The sequence below is a fragment of the Nerophis lumbriciformis genome, linkage group LG04 (genome assembly GCF_033978685.3).
Source record: "Nerophis lumbriciformis linkage group LG04, RoL_Nlum_v2.1, whole genome shotgun sequence".
Lineage (NCBI taxonomy): Eukaryota > Metazoa > Chordata > Actinopteri > Syngnathiformes > Syngnathidae > Nerophis > Nerophis lumbriciformis.
Window position 1 is genome coordinate 20,495,392 of NC_084551.2, and position 22,932 is coordinate 20,518,323.

The 22,932-nt window shown below is 39.8% G+C and overlaps 1 protein-coding gene across 1 annotated transcript in view; it reads left to right on the forward strand.

The window, feature by feature from the left end:
* Positions 1–22,932, forward strand: part of ulk4 (unc-51 like kinase 4) — a 202,205-nt gene that overhangs the window by 42,757 nt on the left and 136,516 nt on the right. The window contains 3 exon segments of the mRNA XM_072912929.1: positions 1,052–1,103; positions 1,106–1,158; positions 10,656–10,739. Coding sequence (XP_072769030.1) covers positions 1,052–1,103; positions 1,106–1,158; positions 10,656–10,739 — 189 coding nt within the window.

Below are 22,932 nucleotides of genomic sequence, written 5' to 3' on the forward strand. Positions count from 1 at the left end.
TTGCCATCCAAGCAACGTTATCATGGACGCCCCTGCTTATTCCAGCAAGACAATGCCAAGCCACGTGTTACACCAGCGTGGCTTCGTAGTAAAAGAGTGCGGGTACTAGACTGGCCTGCCTGTAGTCCAGACCTGTTTCCCCATTGAAAATGTGTGGTGCAATTTGAAGCCTAATACCACAACAGAGACCCCGGACTGTTGAACAGCTTAAGCTGTACATCAAGCAAGAACGGGAAAAAATTCCACATGAAAAGCTTAAAAAATGTGTCTCTTCAGTTCCCAAACGTTTACTGAGTGTTGTTAAAAGGAAAGGCCATGTAACACAGTGGTAAAAATGCCCCTGTGCAAATGTTTGTGCAACGTGTTGCTGCTAATAAATTCTAAGTTAATGATTATTTGCCAAAATACAATAGGTGTCTTAGTTCGAACATTAAATATCTTGTCTTTGCAGTCTATTCAATTGAATATAAGTTGTAAAAGGATTTGCAAATCATTGTATTCTGTTTTTATTTACGAATTACACAACTTGCCAACTTCACTGGTTTTGGCTTCTGTACATACACTCCATTGAATACACAATCGGATATTAACTGAAAAAACTTCTCAGGCTTTAATTAGTCTCTTAGTCTAAATTCATTCAGAAATAATGTGATTTATTGAAATGCCTCTGCATATGCTAAGTTATGCAGTGTTGATTTATTTTGTTGTGCCGTAATTCTAACAACCTTTATTAAAAGGCAACTCAAAGATGTATTATCCTTTATACATTATATTTTAGTCCACAAAATGTATCGTAATTGTAGTCGACTAAAATTTTGAGGCATTTAGTGGACTAAAACTAGACTAAAACTGAATCAATTTACTGGAGATGACTAAAATATAACTAAAACTAAAATACATTTCGTCAAAAGACTGACTAAAACAACATTTTAAAATTGCTGTCAAAATCAACACTGATCAATGGCAGTTTTATTTAATCCTTGAGCACAATAAAAATAATTAGATGGGCTGATACACTGCTCCTGATAAACATTCTCTGTGCTTATTGCAGGTGGTGTCGATGCTATCACACCTGTTGAGAGATAACCTAAAGAAAAGTCAAGTATAGAGGTTCTGCTGCCACCACTTGGAGAATTCTTCAACCTGATTGCTTCTCAGGTAAGAGTCTCAACATCACAGAGACTATTCACAAGACATGCTGTATGTAGATGTATTCACTGCTGGCTTTCTGACTCTACAATTATAACAGGACATGCATGGTCTTAGACAACCACATTATTCCTCCTCTGAATTTCAAAATGCACTCCATTGTGCTAGTAGATGAAGCACTATTTCAATTATGCTTTGCCAAAAAAAAAAGAAATAATCATGTTACTTGCATATAATGGACAAAAGACTATTTGTAGTTCAATTTATCCCAGTAGGAAACAATAACATGGCAGTTTTTGAAACGGTCACAGCAGTTTTGTTACTTATGACAATTTATTATTGTGGTTTTAGTTTGCAGCAATATGGAACTGCACTGTATAATGACTTTCTGTATTTAATTTAGCCCAGGGGTGTCAAACTCATTTTAGCACGTGAAAATCTTTTCACAAGTGAACCGGACTGGTAAAATCATGGCATTGTAACTTAAAAATAAAGACAATTTAAGATAGTTTTTAGGGATGTCCGATAATGGCTTTTTGCCGATATCTGATATTCCGATATTGTCTAACTCTTTAATTACCGATACCGATATCAACCGATACCGAAATCAACCGATATATACAGTCGTGGAATTAACACATTATTATGCCTAATTTGGACAACCAGGTATGGTGAAGATAGGGTACTTTAAAAAAAATAAAATAAAATAAAATAAGCTGAATAAATTAAAAAAAAATTCTTGAATAAAAAAGAAAGTAAAACAATATAAAAACAGTTACATAGAAACTAGTAATTAATGAAAATTAGTAAAATTAACTGTTACAGGTTAGTACTATTAGTGGACCAGCAGCACGCACAATCATGTGTGCTTACGGACTGTATCCCTTGCAGACTGTATTGATATATATTGATATATAATGTAGGAACCAGAATATTAATAACACAAAGAAACAACCCTTTTGTGTGAATGAGTGTGAATGAAGGGAGTTTTTTTTGGGTTGGTGCACTAATTGTAAGTGTATCTTGTGTTTTTTATGTTGATTTAATAAAAACCAAAAAATAAATAAATTAAAAAACAAGACAAAAAAACCTCCTGATACCGATAATAAAAAAAACGATGCCGATAATTCCCGATATTACATATTTTAACGCATTTATCTCTAATAGTTTTCTTTGTTTTACTTTGGCCAAAATTAGAACAAGCACATTCTGAAAATGTACATATCACAAAATATCCTCTTGTCAAAACAAGTTTGTTGAAAATTCTGAGGAGAAAATCTGTGCAGTTTCAAAAAGACAACAAAGGACGCCAAGAACCTAGACTTGGTCTACAAAGCCATTTAAAATTTAGGTCACATCCTTTGTGGGATTGAACAAATTACTAAATGGATATCAAACATAATAAAAACTCTTCTAGGTATCAAATACGGTTTGGGTCCTTGTACCTTCCGTTCATTCTATTTCCAATTCTGAAACGCGAATCAAAAAACAAAATTAAGGCCGTTTTTTGGATTTTTATTATGTACGGCAGATTTTAAAACAAACAAAAAAGGGTTGATTTTCATTCAAATATTGCCATAAAATTGAACCGGAAGCAGTATTTCAGGTCCGTGTACCTTCCGTTCATTCTATTTCCAATTCTTAAATGCAAATCAAAAAACTAATTTCCGGTCATTTTTTCTATTTTAATTTCTGAAACAAAACTATTTAATGACACTTTTTAAAAATGACAATAGGACTCCTGCTGAACAAGGGTGTTACTGTTATGCTAAAAACATGCTAAACCCAAAGGTAGAGCTAAAATACGGTTTCTGGTTCAATTTGTCATCACACAGATAAACACGCATTTTTGCATTTTGGATGAACATTTTTTTTCCCGATTTTTATGTTTATCTGGAAAAATTAAAATCCAAAAAAGGAAAACAACACAAAACCAAATTTTTTGGCAATATTTGAATGAAAATCAAACCCTTTTTTGTTTGTTTTAAAATCTGCCATATATGATAAAAATCGAAAAACGTCCCTAATTTTGTTTTTTGATTTATGTTTCAGAATTGGGAATAAAATGAACGGAAGGTACACTGAGCGGTTTGTGTACTGTACGTCACGGCCATCCGTTTTTCGTTTAGATTCCAGAAGGTATTTAATATAAAGAATATTTTTTCCTGTTTTTTAGTTTTATAATAAAAAACGGAAAATCATTATCCATTATCCAAATGAGTGTTTGAAAATCGAAAATGGGAATTAAATCAGCGAGTGGAAAACTCTTTTTTCTGTTCAACATTTGGAGATATGGTAGATTGCAATGTGCAGTGTCTCTCTTCCGTATCCTCCTCTGTGAGTGACCCGGAACAACAACAACAGAAGAAGAAGAGCAATGTTTGCCTGCTCGATAGAGAACCAATCAAATGTGTCACTTTCCATGTCTCTGGACATTAAAAAAAAACAGAGGGAACTTTTGACCGTGACAAAATTGTTTTGACGACACTGACACCGTTCTTAGACTTCTCCTTCTGTTGTTCCGGGTCACTTACACACGAGGATCCTGAAAAGAGACTGCACATTTGCAATCCAACCATAACCCCTCTGCTTGCCTAACAGAATTGCTAATGCAACCTCCAGTGAATGTATTTAGAACAGCAGTCTCTTTCATGAAAAACTGCACCTCATCTCTGTACTTAACAAACTCATCTTGCGAACCGCGGGCTAGGGCTGGGCAATTGATCGAATTTTGATTTCAATTTTGATTATGGCTTCTCACGATCATAAAAATAAAATAATTAAAAAAAATACTATTAATGGGCCTTTCAGTGTGGATGCAAAGTTCGGAACTTGTGACGGTGAAACAGATGAGCAATGAATGAATGCAAAAAAACAACATGTCTACTCGAAGTTTGGGATCTCATCATGGCTGCTACTTTTAATTTGACACAGCGGTAATCTATAATCACTTAAACTCAACAAAAAAAAGTAAGGCATATGATTTATGCTTTGAAATAACTGCGGGCAGAGTCATATCATTTGCCAATAAAACGGAATCCGCTGATAAACACAAAATAATATCAGGGAAATTCACATAAACTACATAAGCTACAGACAGACAACTCTTTGTACATGTTCAAATCGCCGCACAGACAGATCAACATAACCAATCCCAGGTCAAGCCACCAATCCACTGTGCCTACATTTAACCAACCACACTATGCAGTTTAAACCAACTGACAACAGGTTTACGCTATTAATTCTATTTTTGTGTGCTAGTGATTCAAGCAATTCTGTTTTTAAAAATAAATAATTTGCACAAGTACACACATATCAGTTTAATGACAAAGTTTGTTGGGTACTTTTCTCAAGGTTCTTTGGCTGCGTTTGCATACTAAGTGATGCTAGTGATTAGGTTGAGGTTAGTGGTACCACTGAGACTTCCTGTTGGAAAAGGGTACTCGATTTTGTGGCTTTAAATTGAGGGTTCAGTTTTTTTTGTGTACAGCTACTTTCTTTTCTGTCAATGACAATGATTCGCTCAATCTTTAGTGCTGTGTAGGCTTTTGGTCACAACGATTTCACATGCAGGATGCAAGTTTCTCCAGCGGGGCCTGTATGATATTGATAGCAGTAAGACTCAGTATTCTGGGCGTCCTCTAGAGTTGACAATCAATGGGTTGTTTTCATTTGCTCGTCTAAATTTACAATCAACTATATTCTGTATTTTGGATCACACAGATGAACATTTACTTTTGTTTAACTTCAGGCAAAATGCTCCTCCGGAAAAAAGTCATAAAAAACTTTGTTTTTGATTGGTTGTCGCTATTTCTGGTCTGTGATTGCCTGGCAAACTCTCTAGGGCAGACCAGGGCAAATTACGGCGGCCTGTCAAGCTTTTCAGTGCGGCCCATTAAGCTTTTCAGCCACGCCACAAATAAACATTTTTTACCACGTTAACACACACAAAAGTACCGAAAATGAGTACCGTTGAGTACCGGTATCGATTCCCAGCAACAGGGAACTGGTACCGTATCGATTAAACTGTGAACAGTACCCATGCCTATTTGTCAGAGATGTTTTGTAATGTTATTCTGTACCTAAATAAATGCTAGTACATCAGTTGAGCAATTTGGGAAGAGGGATTTTATATATATTCACCAGCCCCCCAGACACATTTTTACCAACCAATGTGGCCCTTGAGTCAAAATAATTGCCAGGTCTGCTCTAGGGTGCCATCTGCTTTATGCCCACACTCATGGGTTAGGCTCCAGCTTCCCCATGACCTCAAACAAGATTTGCAGTAGAAAATAAATGGATGAATAGAAGATTTACCCATTAAATGCCCCTCGTTAAGTGTCTTCTCCGAGCCTTTGCCTCTAAAACGTTGGTCAATGGAAACGATTGGTTTGAGCCTCCAGTGCTGACTTTATCCTCAAGGTTAGATATTGCCTAGAGCCGTGCACAGCAGTCATGAGGCAGAGTATTGTGGCATGCCAACTTTAAAATATTTTGGAAATTATTTTTGTTTTGAAATAGCTGCAACTATAGTAGAATTTTTTTTTCTAATTTCTGCAATATATTATCAAATTGAACAACAGTAATTTAACATACAGGTGGCGACTTGTCCATTGTGTACCCATCCTACCGCCCGAATGCAGCTGAGATAGGCTCCAGCACCCCCCGCGACCCCAAAAGGGACAAGCGGTAGCAAATGGATGGATGGATAATTTAACATACCTCTACCTAAATTTAATGATAAAAAATATATATAAAGTTAAAAAGTTAAAGTACCAATGATTGTCACACACACACTAGGTGTGGCGAAATTATTCTCTGCATTTGACCCATCACCCTTGATCACCCCCTGGGAGGTGAGGGGAGCAGTGGGCAGCAGCGGTGGCTGCGCCCGGGAATCATTTTGGTGATTTAACCCCCAATTCCAACCCTTGATGCTGAGTGCCAAGCAGGGAGGTAATGGGTCCCATTTTTATAGTCTTTGGTATGACTCGGCCGGGATTTGAACTCCCAACCTACCGATCTCAGGACGGACACTCTAACCACTAGGCCACTGAGTAGGTATGAAGGGAGTATTTATCTAATGTTGTGTCATATTGCGTAATATGTATTAAATATGTTTATTCTTTATGATGTCACATTGAATTTAACTAGGGATGTCCGATAATGGCTTTTTGCCGATATCCGATATTTCGATATTGTCCAACTCTTTAATTACCGATACCGATATCAACCGATATATGCAGTCGTGGAATTAACACATTATTATGCCTAATTTGGACAACCAGGTATGGTGAAGATAAGGTACTTTTTAAATTTTTTTTATAAAATAAGATAAATAAATTAAAAACATTTTCTTGAATAAAAAAGAAAGTAAAACAATATAAAAACAGTTACATAGAAACTAGTAATTAATGAAAATGAGTAAAATTAACTGTTAAAGGTTAGTACTATTAGTGGACCAGCAGCACGCACAATCATGTGTGCTTACGGACTGTATCCCTTTGCAGACTGTATTGATATATATTGATATATAAGGTAGGAACCAGAATATTAATAACAGAAAGAAACAACCCTTTTGTGTGAATGAGTGTGAATGAGTGGGGGAGGGAGGTTTTTTGGGTTGGTGCACTAATTGTAAGTGTATCTTGTGTTTTTTTAGGTTGATTTAATAAAAAAAACAAAAAAACAAAAAACAAAAAAAACGAGACAGATAGTAAAAAAAACGATACCGATAATTTCCGATATTACATTTTACCGCATTTCTCGGCCGATAATATCGGCAGGCTGATATTATCGGACATCCCTAAATTTAACCATTTAGCCATTCGTTTTCATAATACAAAACCCAAAACCAGTGAAGTTGGCACGCTGTGTTAATCGTAAATAAAAACAGAATACATCAATTCATCCATCCATCCATTTTCTTCCGCTTAGCCGAGGTTGGGCGCGGGGGCAGCAGCCTAAGCAGAGAAGCCCAGACTTCCCTCTCCCCAGCCACTTCGTCCAGCTCCTCCCAGGGAATCCCGAGGCGTTCCCAGGCAGGCCGGGAGACATAGTCTTCCCAACGTCACGGCCCACGGCCGCGCACAAGCTTTATGCTCTCTCTCTCTCTCTCTCTCTCTCTCTCTCTCTCTCTCTCTCTCTCTCTCTCTCTCTCTCTCTCTGGCTGTCCTCACTCAGGTCCGCACGGACCTGGAGGGTGCTTGCCTTAAGTCCGGCTGGAAATCGGGAGAAATTCGGGAGAATGGTTGTCCCGGGAGATTTTCGGGAGATACACTGAAATTCGGGAGTCTGCCGGAAAATTTGGGAGTGTTGGCAAGTATGAACATCGCACACGCCTCGCAGAGTAGAGCTTACAATCCTGTGTGAAGATAAAGGTGACGTCATACAGTCCTGATGTGGAGACGCTGTGCGCTGCGGTTCAGGAGCAGAAATCACATTGACCAAGTATGATACATTTTTTAATTACCTATAATTTTGCATATATTCACATTTTTTAATTGTTCAGTGAAATAGACATTTTATTATTCAGGTTGGCAGCTGACTGCACGACGCCAGTAAAAGGATGACGGCACGGAGAGAGAGGACGGCATTTTTGGTTCTCTGCCAGTGGATAATTTAAGTTCGGCGTTTTGTTCTTTCATTACTACAAAGAGGACTTAAATAGACATTAAGTATTTTACTTAACCTTCAACCCGACGTCTTTTTCGGAGTTAAAAACGTTTTGTTGCATGCAGAAATGTTTATTTCATTTTCTCTGCAGTCGTTCATTGATTTCATAAATGTAACCCATGATAGTTTGTTTATACATAGCACTAAGCAAAAAAAACTTTATATGCAGCGTTATTTCATTTTAAATTTCAAAAGAGTTTTGTGGCTCTTTTCTTTAATTTGTGAAACGGGTCAAAATGGCTCTTTGAGTGGTAAAGGTTGCCGACCCCTGTGCTAGGAGCTATGTTGTCCGGGGGCTTCTATACCCCCTGGTAGGGTCTCCCAAGACAAACAGGTCCTAGGTGAGGGGATCAGACAAAGAGCAGGGGCTACAAACTCAATTTACCGGCAGGGGGCCACGAGAGGTAAAGTCGGAGTGAGGCTGGGCAGCACGAAGTATTCGCTTCTAAACTTCATGACTAAATGTGTTCTACCAGCAGCTATGATAGGCCTTGATTGATTTTAAATTTAAAATTTAATGTAAAAAATATTCTTCACTTCTGCTTGCTTACAGGAAGTTGCTCTTTGTGGTGCCCAATTGTGTTTGCTTCACTGTAATCTTTGTGTTTAGACTGCTCTGTACAGTACAGGGGTCGGCAACCCGCGGCTCTAGAGCCGCATGCGGCTCTTTAGCGCCGTCCTAGTGGCTCTCTGGAGCTTTTTCAAAAATGTATGAAAAATTGTTTTAATATGGTTTCCGTAGAAGGACAAGCATGACGCAAACCTCCCTAATTGTTATAAAGCACACTGTTTGTATTAAACATGCCTCACTGATTCGAGTATTTGGAGAGCGCCGTTTTGTCCTACTAATTTTGGCGGTCCTTGAACTCACCGTAGTTTGTTTACATATATAACTTTCTCCGACTTTCTAGGACGTGTTTTATGCCACTTCTTTTTCTGTCTCATTGTGTCCACCAAACTTTTAACGTTGTGCATGAATGCACAAAGGTGAGTTTTGTTGATGTTATTGACTTGTGTGGAGTGCTAATCGGGCATATTTGGTCACTGCATGACTGCAAGCTAATCGATGCTAACATGCTATTTAGGCGAGCTATATGTACATATTGCATCATTGTGCCTCATTTGTAGGTATATTTGAGGTCATTTAGTTTCCTTTAAGTCATCGTAATTCAATTTATATCTCATGACACACTATCTGTATGTAATATGGCTTTTAATTTTTTGCGGCTCCAGACAGATTTGTTTTTGTATTTTTGGTCCAATATGGCTCTTTCAACATTTTGGGTTGCCAACCCCCTGGTATAGTAGGATTCAACTTTGCTATACTATTTTTAACTATTAGCTGCCCAGTGTGTGCAGGCCGTAATTACACTAAATCTGTGTCAAACTTGTTTTCATTAAGGGCCACATCGCAGTTATGTAACAGTGAATAATATATGATTATAATACTAATAATGATATAGGATTCGCTTAATGATATTGTTACATGATTGCCGATGCATTAGATTATTATATTTTTTTTTTTAACGTACATCCCCACATCTGCGGTCCCCTCCAAGGTTTCTCATTGTCATCCCATTGGGTGGAATTTTTTCTTGCCCTGATGTGGGATCTGAGCCGAGGATGTCGTTGTGACTTGTGCAGCCCTTTGAGACACTCGGGATTTAGGGCTATATAAGTAAATTGATTGATGGTATGAAAAAGGGGTAGGATTAAATAAGCTCTGCCTCTTCCTACTCCTTTTTCGGACGTGCCGTTACGAAACAACTGGAATTGTGTGATGCATCACACTGCATCGTTCGTATGCATGTTCGAAATAAACCATACTTGCCAACCTTGAGACCTCCGATTTCGGGAGGTGGGGGGCAGGGGGGGGCGGGGCGGGGCGTGGTTAAGATGGGAGGAGTATATTTACAGCTAGAATTCACCAAGTCAAGTATTTCATATATATATATATATATATACATATATATATATATATATATATATATATATATAATAAATACTTGAATTTCAGTGTTCATTTATTTACACATATACACACACATAACACTCATCTACTCATTGTTGAGTTAAGGGTTGAATTGTCCATCCTTGTTCTATTCTCTGTCACTATTTTTCGAACCATGCTGAACACCCTCTCTGATGATGCATTGCTGTGTGGCACGCACAAAAGTGATTTCATCAAATGCACTAGATGGCAGTATTGTCCTGTTTAAGAGTGTCACAACATTGCTGTTTACGGCAGACGAAATGCTTTACGGTAGACAAAAACGTGACTGCTGTTGTTGTGTGTTGTTATCGCACTGGGAGGACGTTAATGAAACTGCCTAACAATAAACCCACATAAGAAACCAAGAACTCGCCCTCGATCATTCTACAGTTATAACGTGATTGGCAGGTATGCTGTTTATATTGTGGGTTACACCGAAATTCAGGCAGACCTGAGTCCGCCTGAATTTCGGGAGATTTTCGGGAGAAAATCTGTCCCGGGAGGTTTTCGGGAGAGGCGCTGAATTTCGGGAGTCTCCCGGAAAATCCGGGAGGGTTGGCAAGTATGAAATAAACTGAAACTGAACTGAAAGTTTTAAACATGATGGGAAGAGTTATGTACACAGCCACAAGTGATCAAGATGTCATTCTTTCACACTCCTCTTACCTTACTGACTTAACCCTGTCTGGCTGTTTTCCTGACTCGCCTCCACTTACATCTCCTCCACATCATCCCTCTCACTCCCACTCTGCTCCTCGACTGCCCCCGCACCCCCCACTCACCCCCTCCCCACACACCCCTCACCAATGCTCCATGTCTTGCTATGACTCTCTACCAGGAGGAGAAGAGAGACTCCCCAGAGGGCCTGTGGTTCCTTCCCGCTGCCGCCTACACTGGCTTAATGAGGAGCCTGCGGGAAGGGGTGAGTGTCTCTGTGTATGTCTCAGTGTGTCTGTTTGTGTGTATGTGTAGCTGTGACTAAGTCTCGCTCAGGAAGTGTGCGTGCGTGCACGTGTGTGTGTGTGTGAGAGTGTGTGTGTGGCAGGGGATCCCTATGAACAGTAATGATGAGGCAGTTGTGGGGGCCTAAAGCATTGTTTGCCAGCTGCAAGTCAAGGGCATACAGAGCAGTCACACACTAACACACACGCACGTACACAGACACACACGTATGGCACTCGTACGCACACACTTACCTGCATCAAACACAGCCCTTTACTGCTCAGCATCCTGACCTCAGCAGCAATTAGGACCCTCCAGACACGTATACAGTAGATGGCACAGGCAAAAATATTGAAACTCATTTCTTTGTGCCCTCGATTTCACGTTTTTTTTTTTTTTTCTGCCCTGCACCTCATCTCTTCTGTTATTTGACTATAACCTCCCTTGTGTATGTTTCTTTCACATGGAAATTAGTCACGCTGATTTTAAATTTGTTTTGTAAACTAAACAAAATGACCCATAGCCCAATAAACAAATGCATGTACTGGGGGATACACAAAAAAACATCAATATTTGGATGGCATGGATGTAGCAATTTTTCTTCTTGTCAGTCAATCCGCATTAGAAAGTAGTGGTACCGGTACCAAAATTATTTCGATACTTTTCAGTACTTTTCAAAACTTTTCTAACTAAAGGGGACCAGAAAAAATTACATTCTTGGCTTTATATATATATATTTTTAAAATCTTACGGTACATTAAACATATGTTCCTTAATGCAATGTAGTCCTTAAATAAAATAGTGAACATACGAGACAACTTGTCTTTTAGTAGTAAGTAAGCAAACAAAGACTCCTAATTAGTCTGCTGACGTATGCAGTAACATATTGTGTCATTTATCATTCTATTATTTAGTCAAAATTATTAAGGACAAGTGGTAGAAAATGAATTATTGATCTACTTGTTGATTTACTGTTAATGTCTGGTTATTTTCTGTTTCAACATGTTCTATCTACACTTGTGTTAAAATGTAATAATCACTTATTCTTCTGTTGTTTCATACTTTACATTAGTTTTGGATGATACCACAAATTTGGGTATCACTCCGATACCAAGGAGTTACAGGATCATACATTGGCCAAATTCAGTGTCCAAATTTATATTTATAATCATTAATATTAAAAAACCGAAAGAAGATTTTCTGATGCTAAAAAATATCGAGGTAATCATGGTAGTATCGACAAGATACGCTATTGTACTTGGTATAATTACAGTGGATGTTAGGTGTAGATCCACCAATGGCGTTTGTTTATATTGTAGTGTCCCGGAAAAGTTGGTGCTGCAGGGAATTCTGGGAATTTGTTCTGTAGTGTTTATGTTTATGACAGTGTTTGCATTGTTAACACACCCTTAGTGTGACATGTATGGCTGTTGAGTAAGTATGCACTTCATTCACTTGTGTGTAGTGACTTCAAAGTTAAAATGCTCGTTCTTATGATTAATGATCGGACGCAGTGAAATCTTTACTTGACTTTGTCAACTATAGACCAAGTTTAACACGATCAGGTTTAACACGATCAACGTAACGAGTCCAGAGCACTGCGGAGTATAGTGAAAGGGTTGATACTTAAAATGAATATACTTAACTAGTCGCCATGGAGACAAGGATTAGCGATTTAGAAGTAGTTACAACACTGCTTACTTTTTAGAGGCGATATAGTACCGAATATGATTCATTGATTCATTGATATACCGGTAGTAGTACCGTACCCTAGCATGTACTGTGAGATATACAAAAAAACATCAATATTTGGATGACATGGATGTAGCAGTTTTCTTCTTGTCAGTCAATCTACATTAGAAAGTTCACATTGCTCAACTTAAATATGTGTTACATTGTATATATATTTATGCGGTCATATGATAAAATGTTTTAATCTAATTAATTACGGTTTTGAATTTGGATTGGATTTTGTTTGGATTGTCATTTATTTGCTCATAACTTGTTAAGTTTTATAGTATGACGTCCATATATATATATATATATATATATATATATATATATATATATATATATATATATATATATATATTAGGGATGTCCCGATCCGATATTTGGATCGGATCGGCCGCCGATATTTGCCAAAAAATGCGTATCGGCAAGGCATGGGAAAATGCCGATCCTGATCCAGTTTAAAAAAACTCCGGTCCGTGTTTTTCAACGCACCGATTTAAATAATACATTCCACTTTTCTGCTGCTCCCACATTCCGTTCCGCATTTTCCAGCACACCTTCAACACATCCACAGGTCTGTGGAGTCTCACGCAGTTGCTTTTAGCTGCTGGCATTACACGACAGGCTCTTCTCACTCTTTCCTGTGTCTCCCTCTCACAGACAGCAAGCGCACCTTCTTACATATGTCACATACGTATACGTCCTCCCCGAGCAGCATGGCTAACATTAGCTGTGATGCTAGTGCAGCTGCTAAGGTGCGCGCCTGTGCAATTGCTGCTCACACTGCTCAAGCGTCCTCTGCGCACGGCAAATCTATGCCACGCACAAAATCAAATAAAAAAATAAGCGCATAACAATTTTCGACACACGGACACGACAGAGAAAACTGTTTTCGTCATCATTGTTCAAATATTGTAACGTCTGTCGAGACGCTTATCTCCATTCGGTGCCACACGTCCACACCATCAAAATGCCGAGGCAAACATTTCCAGATCAACACCGTATGAAAAAATAGTGATTTTTTTTTGTTGTGATTTCCTTCTCTGCATGAAAGTTTAAAAGTAGCATATATTAATGCAGTATGAAGAAGCATGTTTTAATGTAGACACATAGAATCATCATACTGCTGTGATTATATGCATTAAGTGTTCATTCAAGGCTAAGGCAAAATATCGAGATTTACATCGTGTATCGCAATATGGCCTTAAAATATCGCAATATTAAAAAAAGGCCATGTCGCCCAGCCCTAGTTCAATGATGCCATTTCTGTTTGTCATGTATACTTTTGTCTATTTTGTGTTTATCCTTGAATAAACAGGTCAGTTTCTTGTTACCAACCATTGTGCATTATTCAAACTCACCTAATTCAGCTGGCTAGAGTCAAGAGTACTAAAACCCTTTTCAACATGATTCTGACAACTAAGTAGGCTAAATAACTTTAAACTTTAATACATGCTCGGATAGGCCAGTATCGGTCAGTATCGGTATCGGATCGGAAGTGCAAAAACAATATCGGTAGATAATTTATAACCTTTTCCAGCATTGAATATAACAGGACAGAATTGGACAGTTCTATAGATCCAGACACACATTTTTTTTCTCACATGGACAATAATTGTTTATATTATACAGAAGTACAGTACAACACCAACATTAATTCCAATAACAAACTGTCAATTATTCACATTAACTGCAGAAGCTTGTATGCCAATTTTAACAATATGAAATCATTTTTGGAACAATTTAAAGAACCTTTCAAAATTATCGCTGTATCAGAGACATGGATGGATCCAAAAAAAGGAATGGACTTTGGACTAGAAGGATATGAACTTAATTATATTAATAGAGTAAATAAGAATGGAGGCGGAGTTGCTGTATATGTGATGAAGGACTTCCATTACAAGGTGGTAAAAAACATGTCACTGGCTATTGACAATGTTTTAGAGTGTATAACCATTGAGATATGTCATGAAAGAAGTAGAAATGTATTGATCAGTTGTATATATAGGGCACCCAACTCAAGTATTGAAGGATTTGAAGACTGGATTAAGGGAACTTTCAATGGAATCAGTCAAAAAGTACTTTTTTTATGTGGAGACTTCAACATTGATCTCTTGAACCCCAACAAGCAAAAGTCCATTAATGATTTCACAGATACAATGTATAGTATGAGTTTGTATCCCCAAATCACAAGGCCAACCAGAATTGCAAGTCACAGTGCTACACTTATTGACAATATCTTCACTAATGTCTTTGAAAATAATACAACAAGTGGACTGTTAACAACCGACATCAGCGACCATCTGCCAGTCTTTACTATTTATGATGGGAACTACAGGAAGAAGAATATTGACAAAAAGACATTTCAAAGACTATGCACAGAGGAAGGAATGATTTCCTTCAGGAAGGATCTGAGGAAACAAATTTGGGACAACGTATATAATGAAGATGATGTAGATGATGCATATGAGAATTTTGTTAACACCTTTCTTACACTCTATGATAAACATTGCCCATGGAAAGAACGTAGTAAGAAGCAAAAGAAAAACAACCAACCATGGATGACAAAAGGACTGAAAAATGCTTGTCACAAAAAAAACACATTGTATCGAATATTTATAACACAGAGATCTATAGAGGCAGAAAATAAGTATAAGAAATATAAAAACAAACTAATTGGTATACTATGAACATGTAAGAAGGAATACTACAGTCAATTATTAAACAAGAACAAAAACAACATGAGAGCAACATGGGGCATCCTAAATAGCATCATTAAAAATGGTGCTAAGAAAGATTACCCCCAGTACTTTCTAGATGGAAATACAAAAAACGACAATATGAACCAAATAGCTGAACGTTTCAATGATTATTTTGTTAATATCGGAAAAAATCTGGATCAAAGAATTCCAAATGCAGATGATGGGTCAGTTGAGGCCTTGAGTGAGCTCATAGACAGAAATCCCAATTCCATGTTTCTTAAAAGTGTAACAAAAGAAGAAATAATCAAAATTGTAAAAAATTGTAAATCCAAGACCTCAACCGACTGTCATGGAATAGATATGGTAACGATAAAAAAGGTTATACAAGACATTTCAGAACCTCTGACATATATCACCAATGTATCATTTTTAACCGGTAAATTCCCTGATATAATGAAAATTGCAAAAGTCGTACCAATTTATAAGAATGGAGACGTACACCAGTTTACTAACTACAGACCAGTTTCATTACTTCCACAATTCTCCAAAATCTTGGAAAAATTATTCAATAGTCGATTAGATTTATTTATTAACAAAAGTGGGACGCTTGTGGAGAACCAATATGGATTCCGAGCAAATATCTCAACATCAATAGCACTAACCAAAATAACAGAGGAAATTACCAATGCAATAGATGGTAAAGAATGTGCGGCCGCAGTATTCATAGACTTAACAAAAGCATTTGACACAATTAATCATGATATTTTAATACGAAAATTAGAACGATATGGCATCAGAGGTTTGGTATTGAATTGGGTAAGAAGTTATTTAACCAACAGGAAGCAATATGTAAAGATGGGTGAAAATATGTCAACACGGCTAGATATATCCTGTGGTGTACCCCAGGGGTCAATACTGGGACCAAGATTGTTCAATCTTTATATAAACGACATTTGTAAGGTTACGAAGGACTTAAAGTTGGTTTTATTTGCAGACGACACAACTGCTTTCTGTTCAGGAGAGAGCACACAGAAGATAATACAAATAATAACAGAAGAAATGAACAAATTAAAAAGATGGTTTGACAAAAACAGACTATCTTTGAATCTCAGTAAAACTAAAATAATGCTATTTGGTAATAGTAGAAAAGAGCATCATACACAAATACAAATAGACGAAGTAGACATAGAAAGGGTAAAAGAAACTAGATTTTTGGGAGTATTAATAGATGATCAAATGAACTGGAAATCTCATATACAAAACATACAACATAAGGTGGCAAAAAACATTTCAATAATGAATAAAGCAAAATATGTCCTGGGCCAAAAATCACTACATATTCTCTACTGCTCGCTAGTGTTACCATATCTGAGTTATTGTGCAGAAATATGGGGAAATAACTACAAATGTGCGCTACATTCGCTAACCGTGTTACAAAAAAGATCAGTTAGAATAATACATAATGTTGGATATAGAGAACACACAAACCCTTTATTTATTAAGTCAGAAATATTAAAGTTTGGTGATTTGGTAAAATTGCAAACAGCTAAAATGATGTACAAAGCAAACTATAACCTGCTACCAAAGAATGTACAACAATTCTTCTCAACTAAAGAGGAGAAATATAACCTTAGAGGAAAAAATAATTTAAAACATTTATATGCACGTACAACACTTAAAATGTTTAGCATATCAGTATGTGGAATTAAATTATGGAATGGATTAAGTAAAGAAGTTAAAAATTGTACTGATATGATCCAGTTTAAGAGGTTGTTCAAAATAATAGTGCTTACAGAGTACAAAAAAGAAGAATTATGAGAAATACTTTCAACCTTATTGAAAATAAGATATTCTTCATCTCAGTATGTTAATAATGACTGAATTAATTAATTAATTACCATCCATCCATCCATCTTCTTCCGCTTATCCGAGGTCGGGTCGCGGGGGCAGAGGCTTAAGCAAGGAAGCCCAGACTTCCCTCTCCCCAGCCACTTCGTCCAGCTCCTCCCGGGGGATCCCGAGGCGTTCCCAGGCCAGCCGGGAGAGATAGTCTTCCCAGCGTGTCCTGGGTCTTCCCCGTGGCCTCCTACCGGTCGGACGTGCCCGAAACACCTTCCTAGGGAGGCGTTCGGGTGGCATCCTGACCAGATGCCCGAACCACCTCATCTGGCTCCTCTCGATGTGGAGGAGCAGCGGCTTTACTTTGAGCTCCCCCCGAATGACAGAGCTTCTCACCCTATCTCTAAGGGAGAGCCCCGCCACTCGGCGGAGGAAACTCATTTCGGCCGCTTGTACCCGTGATCTTGTCCTTTCGGTCATGACCCAAAGCTCATGACCATAGGTGAGGATGGGAACGTAGATCGACCGGTAAATCGAGAGCTTTGCCTTCCGGCTCAGCTCCTTCTTCACCACAACGGATCGATACAGCGTCCGCATTACTGAAGACGCCGCACCGATCCGCCTGTCGATCTCACGATCCACTCTTCCCCCACTCGTGAACAAGACTCCGAGGTACTTGAACTCCTCCACTTGGGGCAAGATCTCCTCCCCAACCCGGAGATGGCACCCCACCCTTTTCCGGGAGAGAACCATGGACTCAGACTTGGAGGTGCTGATTCCCATCCCAGTCGCTTCACACTCGGCTGCGAACCGATCCAGTGAGAGCTGAAGATCTTGGCCGGAGGGAGCCATCAGGACCACATCATCTGCAAATAGCAGTGACCTAATCCTGCAGCCACCAAACCAGATCCCCTCAATGCCCTGACTGCGCGTAGAAATTCTGTCCATAAAGGTTATGAACAGAATCGGTGACAAAGGGCAGCCTTGGCGGAGTCCAACCCTCACTGGAAACGTGTCCGACTTACTGCCGGCAATGCGGACCAAGCTCTGACACTGATTATACAGGGAGCGAACTGCCACAATAAGACAGTCCGTTACCCCATACTCTCTGAGCACTCCCCACAGGACTTCCCGGGGTACACGGTCGAATGCCTTCTCCAAGTCCACAAAGCACATGTAGACTGGTTGGGCAAACTCCCATGCACCCTCAAGGACCCTGCCGAGAGTATAGAGCTGGTCCACAGTTCCACGACCAGGACGAAAACCACACTGTTCCTCCTGAATCCGAGGTTCGACTATCCGGCGTAGCCTCCTCTCCAGTACACCTGAATAGACCTTACCGGGAAGGCTGAGGAGTGTGATCCCACGATAGTTGGAACACACCCTCCGGTTCCCCTTCTTAAAGAGAGGAACCACCACCCCGATCTGCCAATCCAGAGGTACCGCCCCCGATGTCCACGCGATGTTGCAGAGTCTTGTCAACCAAGACAGCCCCACAACATCCAGAGCCTTAAGGAACTCCGGGCGGATCTCATCCACCCCCGGGGCCTTGCCACCGAGGAGCTTTTTAACTACCTCGGCAACCTCAGCCCCAGAAATAGGAGAGCCCACCACAGATTCCCCAGGCCCTGCTTCCTTATAGGAAGACGTGCTGGTAGGATTGAGGAGGTCTTCGAAGTATTCCCTCCACCGATCCACAACATCCGCAGTCGAGGTCAGCAGAGCACCATCCCCACCATACACGGTGTTGACACTGCACTGCTTCCCCTTCCTAAGGCGGCGGATGGTGGTCCAGAATTGCTTCGAAGCCGTCCGGAAGTCTTTTTCCATGGCCTCCCCGAACTCCTCCCATGTCCGAGTTTTTGCCTCCGCGACCGCTGAAGCCGCACACCGCTTGGCCTGTCGGTACCTGTCTGCTGCCTCAGGAGTCCCATGAGCCAAAAGAACCCGATAGGACTCCTTCTTCAGCCTGACGGCATCCCTCACCGCCGGCGTCCACCAACGGGTTCTAGGATTACCGCCACGACAGGCACCAACTACCTTGCGGCCACAGCTCCAATCGGCCGCCTCGACAATAGAGGTACGGAACATTGTCCACTCGGACTCAATGTCCAGCACCTCCCTCGTGACATGTTCAAAGTTCTTCCGGAGGTGGGAATTGAAACTCTCTCTGACAGGAGACTCTGCCAGGCGTTCCCAGCAAACCCTCACAATGCGTTTGGGCCTGCCAGGTCTGTCCGGCATCCTCCCCCACCATCGCAGCCAACTCACCACCAGGTGGTGATCGGTAGAAAGCTCCGCCCCTCTCTTCACCCGAGTGTCCAAAACATGAGGCCGCAAATCCGATGACACAACTACAAAGTCGATCATGGAACTGCGGCCTAGGGTGTCCTGGTGCCAAGTGCACATATGGACACCCTTATGTTTGAACATGGTGTTTGTTATCGACAATCTGTGACGAGCACAAAAGTCCAATAACAGAACACCACTCGGGTTCAGATCCGGGCGGCCATTCTTCCCAATCACACCTCTCCAGGTTTCACTGTCGCTGCCAACATGAGCGTTGAAGTCCCCCAGTAGAACGAGGGAATCACCCGGGGGAGCACTCTCCAGTACTCCCTCGAGTGAATCCAAAAAGGGTGGGTACTCTGAGCTGCCGTTTGGCGCGTAAACGCAAACAACAGTCAGGACCCGTCCCCCCACCCGAAGGCGGAGGGAAGCTACCCTCTCGTCCACCGGGTTGAACTCCAACGTGCAGGCTTTGAGCCGAGGGGTAACAAGAATTGCCACCCCAGCCCGTCGCCTCTCACTGCCGGCAACGCCAGAGTGGAAGAGAGTCCAGCCCCTCTCAAGAGAAGTGGTTCCAGAGCCCTTGCTGTGCGTCGAAGTGAGTCCGACTATATCTAGCCGGAACTTCTCCACCTTACGCACTAGCTCAGGCTCCTTCCACCCCAGCGAAGTGACGTTCCACGTCCCAAGAGCCAGCTTATGTAGCCGAGGATCGGACCGCCAAGTGCCCTGCCCTCGGCTGCCGCCCAGCTCACACTGCACCCGACCTCTATGGCCCCTGCTATGGGTGGTGAGCCCATTGGAGGGGGGACCCACGTTGCCTCTTCGGGCTGTGCCCGGCCGGGCCCCATGGGGACAGGCCCGGCCACCAGGCGCTCGCCATCGTGCCCCACCTCCGGGCCTGGCTCCAGAGGGGGGCCCCGGTGACCCGCGTCCGGGCGAGGGAAATCTGGGTCCTTGGTTTGTGTTCTTCATCGAGGTCTTCGAGCTGCTCTTCGTCTGATCCCTCACCTAGGACCAGTTTGCCTTGGGAGACCCTACCAGGGGGCATAGAAACCCCCGGACAACATAGCTCCTAGGATCATTGGGACACGCAAACTCCTCTACCACGGTAAGGTGGCAGCTCAGAGAGGAGCTAATTACATATTACAAAACTGTTGTATACTAATTCATAGATGTTATTTTATTATATAAAAAGGTCAGTAAATGATTCTATATATTTGTAAACGCTTGAAGTGGGAAAGGGGTAGGATTAAATAAGCTTTGCTTCTTCCTACTCCTTTTCGGGCATGATGTAAAATGAAATGATATGAAATTGTGTGATGTATTATGATGTAAGTGTGTTCATGTTCGAAATAAACTAAAGAAAGAAAGAAAGAAGTGCAAAAACCTGGATCGGGACATCCCTAATATATATATATATATATATATATATATATATAAAATATTAATACAAATACATTTAAAAAAAAAAAATATGAATGAAGATTAATCACTTCTGGGTTAAGGCTTAACCTGGAAGATGTGCACATTTGTCGCATTGTGCCAAAAAAAGAACTGTTTAAACTAAAGAAGCGTAAATGGTGCTCTATGTTTAGTTGTTTATGAGAGCGTGTACTACATTATCGATTAGTAATTGTACCGTTTGATAGATTACTGCAAACGGCAAAGACTTTCAAAATGTGCACTGAATTCTTACTATACTTATTTTTACAAGTTTTTGAGCAAATCAATGACTTGCAGTTCAGTAAAACATTTAAAAAAGAGTTCCTGTATGACATTCTGACTACCAAATTGCATTTATGTACACATATTGGGATATTTTCCTCGGCAAAATGTATTTATTCAAGCAAATGATAAACCGTGATTAATCATGATTAAACACAGGTTTAGAGTATGATTAATCTGATAAAAAATGTTTTAACACTTAAAAAAAAAAAAAAAAAAAAAAAAATATATATATATATATATATATATATATATATATATATATATATATATATATATATATATATATATATATATATATATATATATATATATATATATAGTCACGGTTTCTGTGGTTTATCCTTTATACAGTGCTCAATACCGGGGTAGAGCGGAATATACGCGAGGTAAGGAAAAAACACAGAGGCTATTTCATCCCTGTTTTTTCCTGACCTAACATATACATATATATACTGTATATATACATATATATATATACACACACACACACACACACACATACATATATATATATGTGTGTACATATATATGTATATGTATATATATGTATATATATATATATATATATATATATATATATATATATATATATATATATATATATATATATATATATATGTATATATGTATATGTTAGGTCAGGATGTATGATTGATCACATTTTATAAACCATACAAACTGAATTCATTAATTTATTTCCATTTTAACATATACAAACAATGAATGTCAATACAGTAGGATATAATTGGGGAACTTTAAGGCAGATAGAGGGCATAAGGAAGGTGATGTATGGGTATTTTTGTATTGTGTGTCTCAGAGGTAGAAGGGGTCTTACCGGGGGTGGCCCACCTCAGCAGAATGAATATAGATGAAGCTGTGGTCTGCACAGTTGTCAGCTTGTACCTACTGTTGCTTCATTACCACTGGGAGGGGAGTAAGGGGCTATATGAGGGGGATGTGACAAGAGCATAGAAAAGGGTTGAAGGGAGGAGAGGGGAGGTTGACTTATTTATCGTTATTGAGCTGTGAGAGTATGCTGAGTACACACACACACACGCGGATACTGAATGTGCGCACACACAGCCTAAGGGACCAGACCCTCATCCTCAACTTGCCTTTCTCTTTCTTTCTTTTTCCTCTCAGCATCTTCACGCCTCTTTCCATAATGCATTCCATAATGAACCACCAGGTTGGTTTTCCCAAGGATATACAAGTATTTGTTATGCTGTACATTACATTACAGTGCCGGCTTAATAGTCGCAAAAGGTCTTGTGAGTCATACATATAGATCCCGCCATTGCATGGTGGTTGCGCAATACCACAGTTTACGGTACAGCCTCAATGTACGGTCACACTACTTAAACAAATTGGTTATTAGCATGGTCCATTTGAGTTCAATTGTAGTTAGTTTTCACACTTGGTTTTAGGTGTTTACACTTAAAAAGTACAGGTGCAGACCATGTCAACTAATCAGACTATCCAACCTAAATTGGCCAAGGTTTAGTTTAGGTGTGAAAGCAATGCAACCTCAATCCACTTTAACTGGCAAGTGAACAAATTAGGTTTAACCAAAAATGTCTTAATGAAGACATAAGTTAAGAAAAAGGAAGTGATAATTAATATAATACTATAGATATTTTCCATGTCCATCACCATCATCAAGCCTGTAAACCAGGGGGTGTCAAACGTACGGTCCGCGGGCCGGATCAGGCCTGCGGAGAGGTTTTATCCGGTCTGCGGGATGAGTTTGCTAAGTATACAAATTAGCCGACATTTTTAAATGAAATAAACAGCTGCTAACTGTGTATCTCCATACATGGTGTTGGAGCCGTTCCCCTAAATGATTAATCATCATCTTAATCTGGCAGATAAACTGCA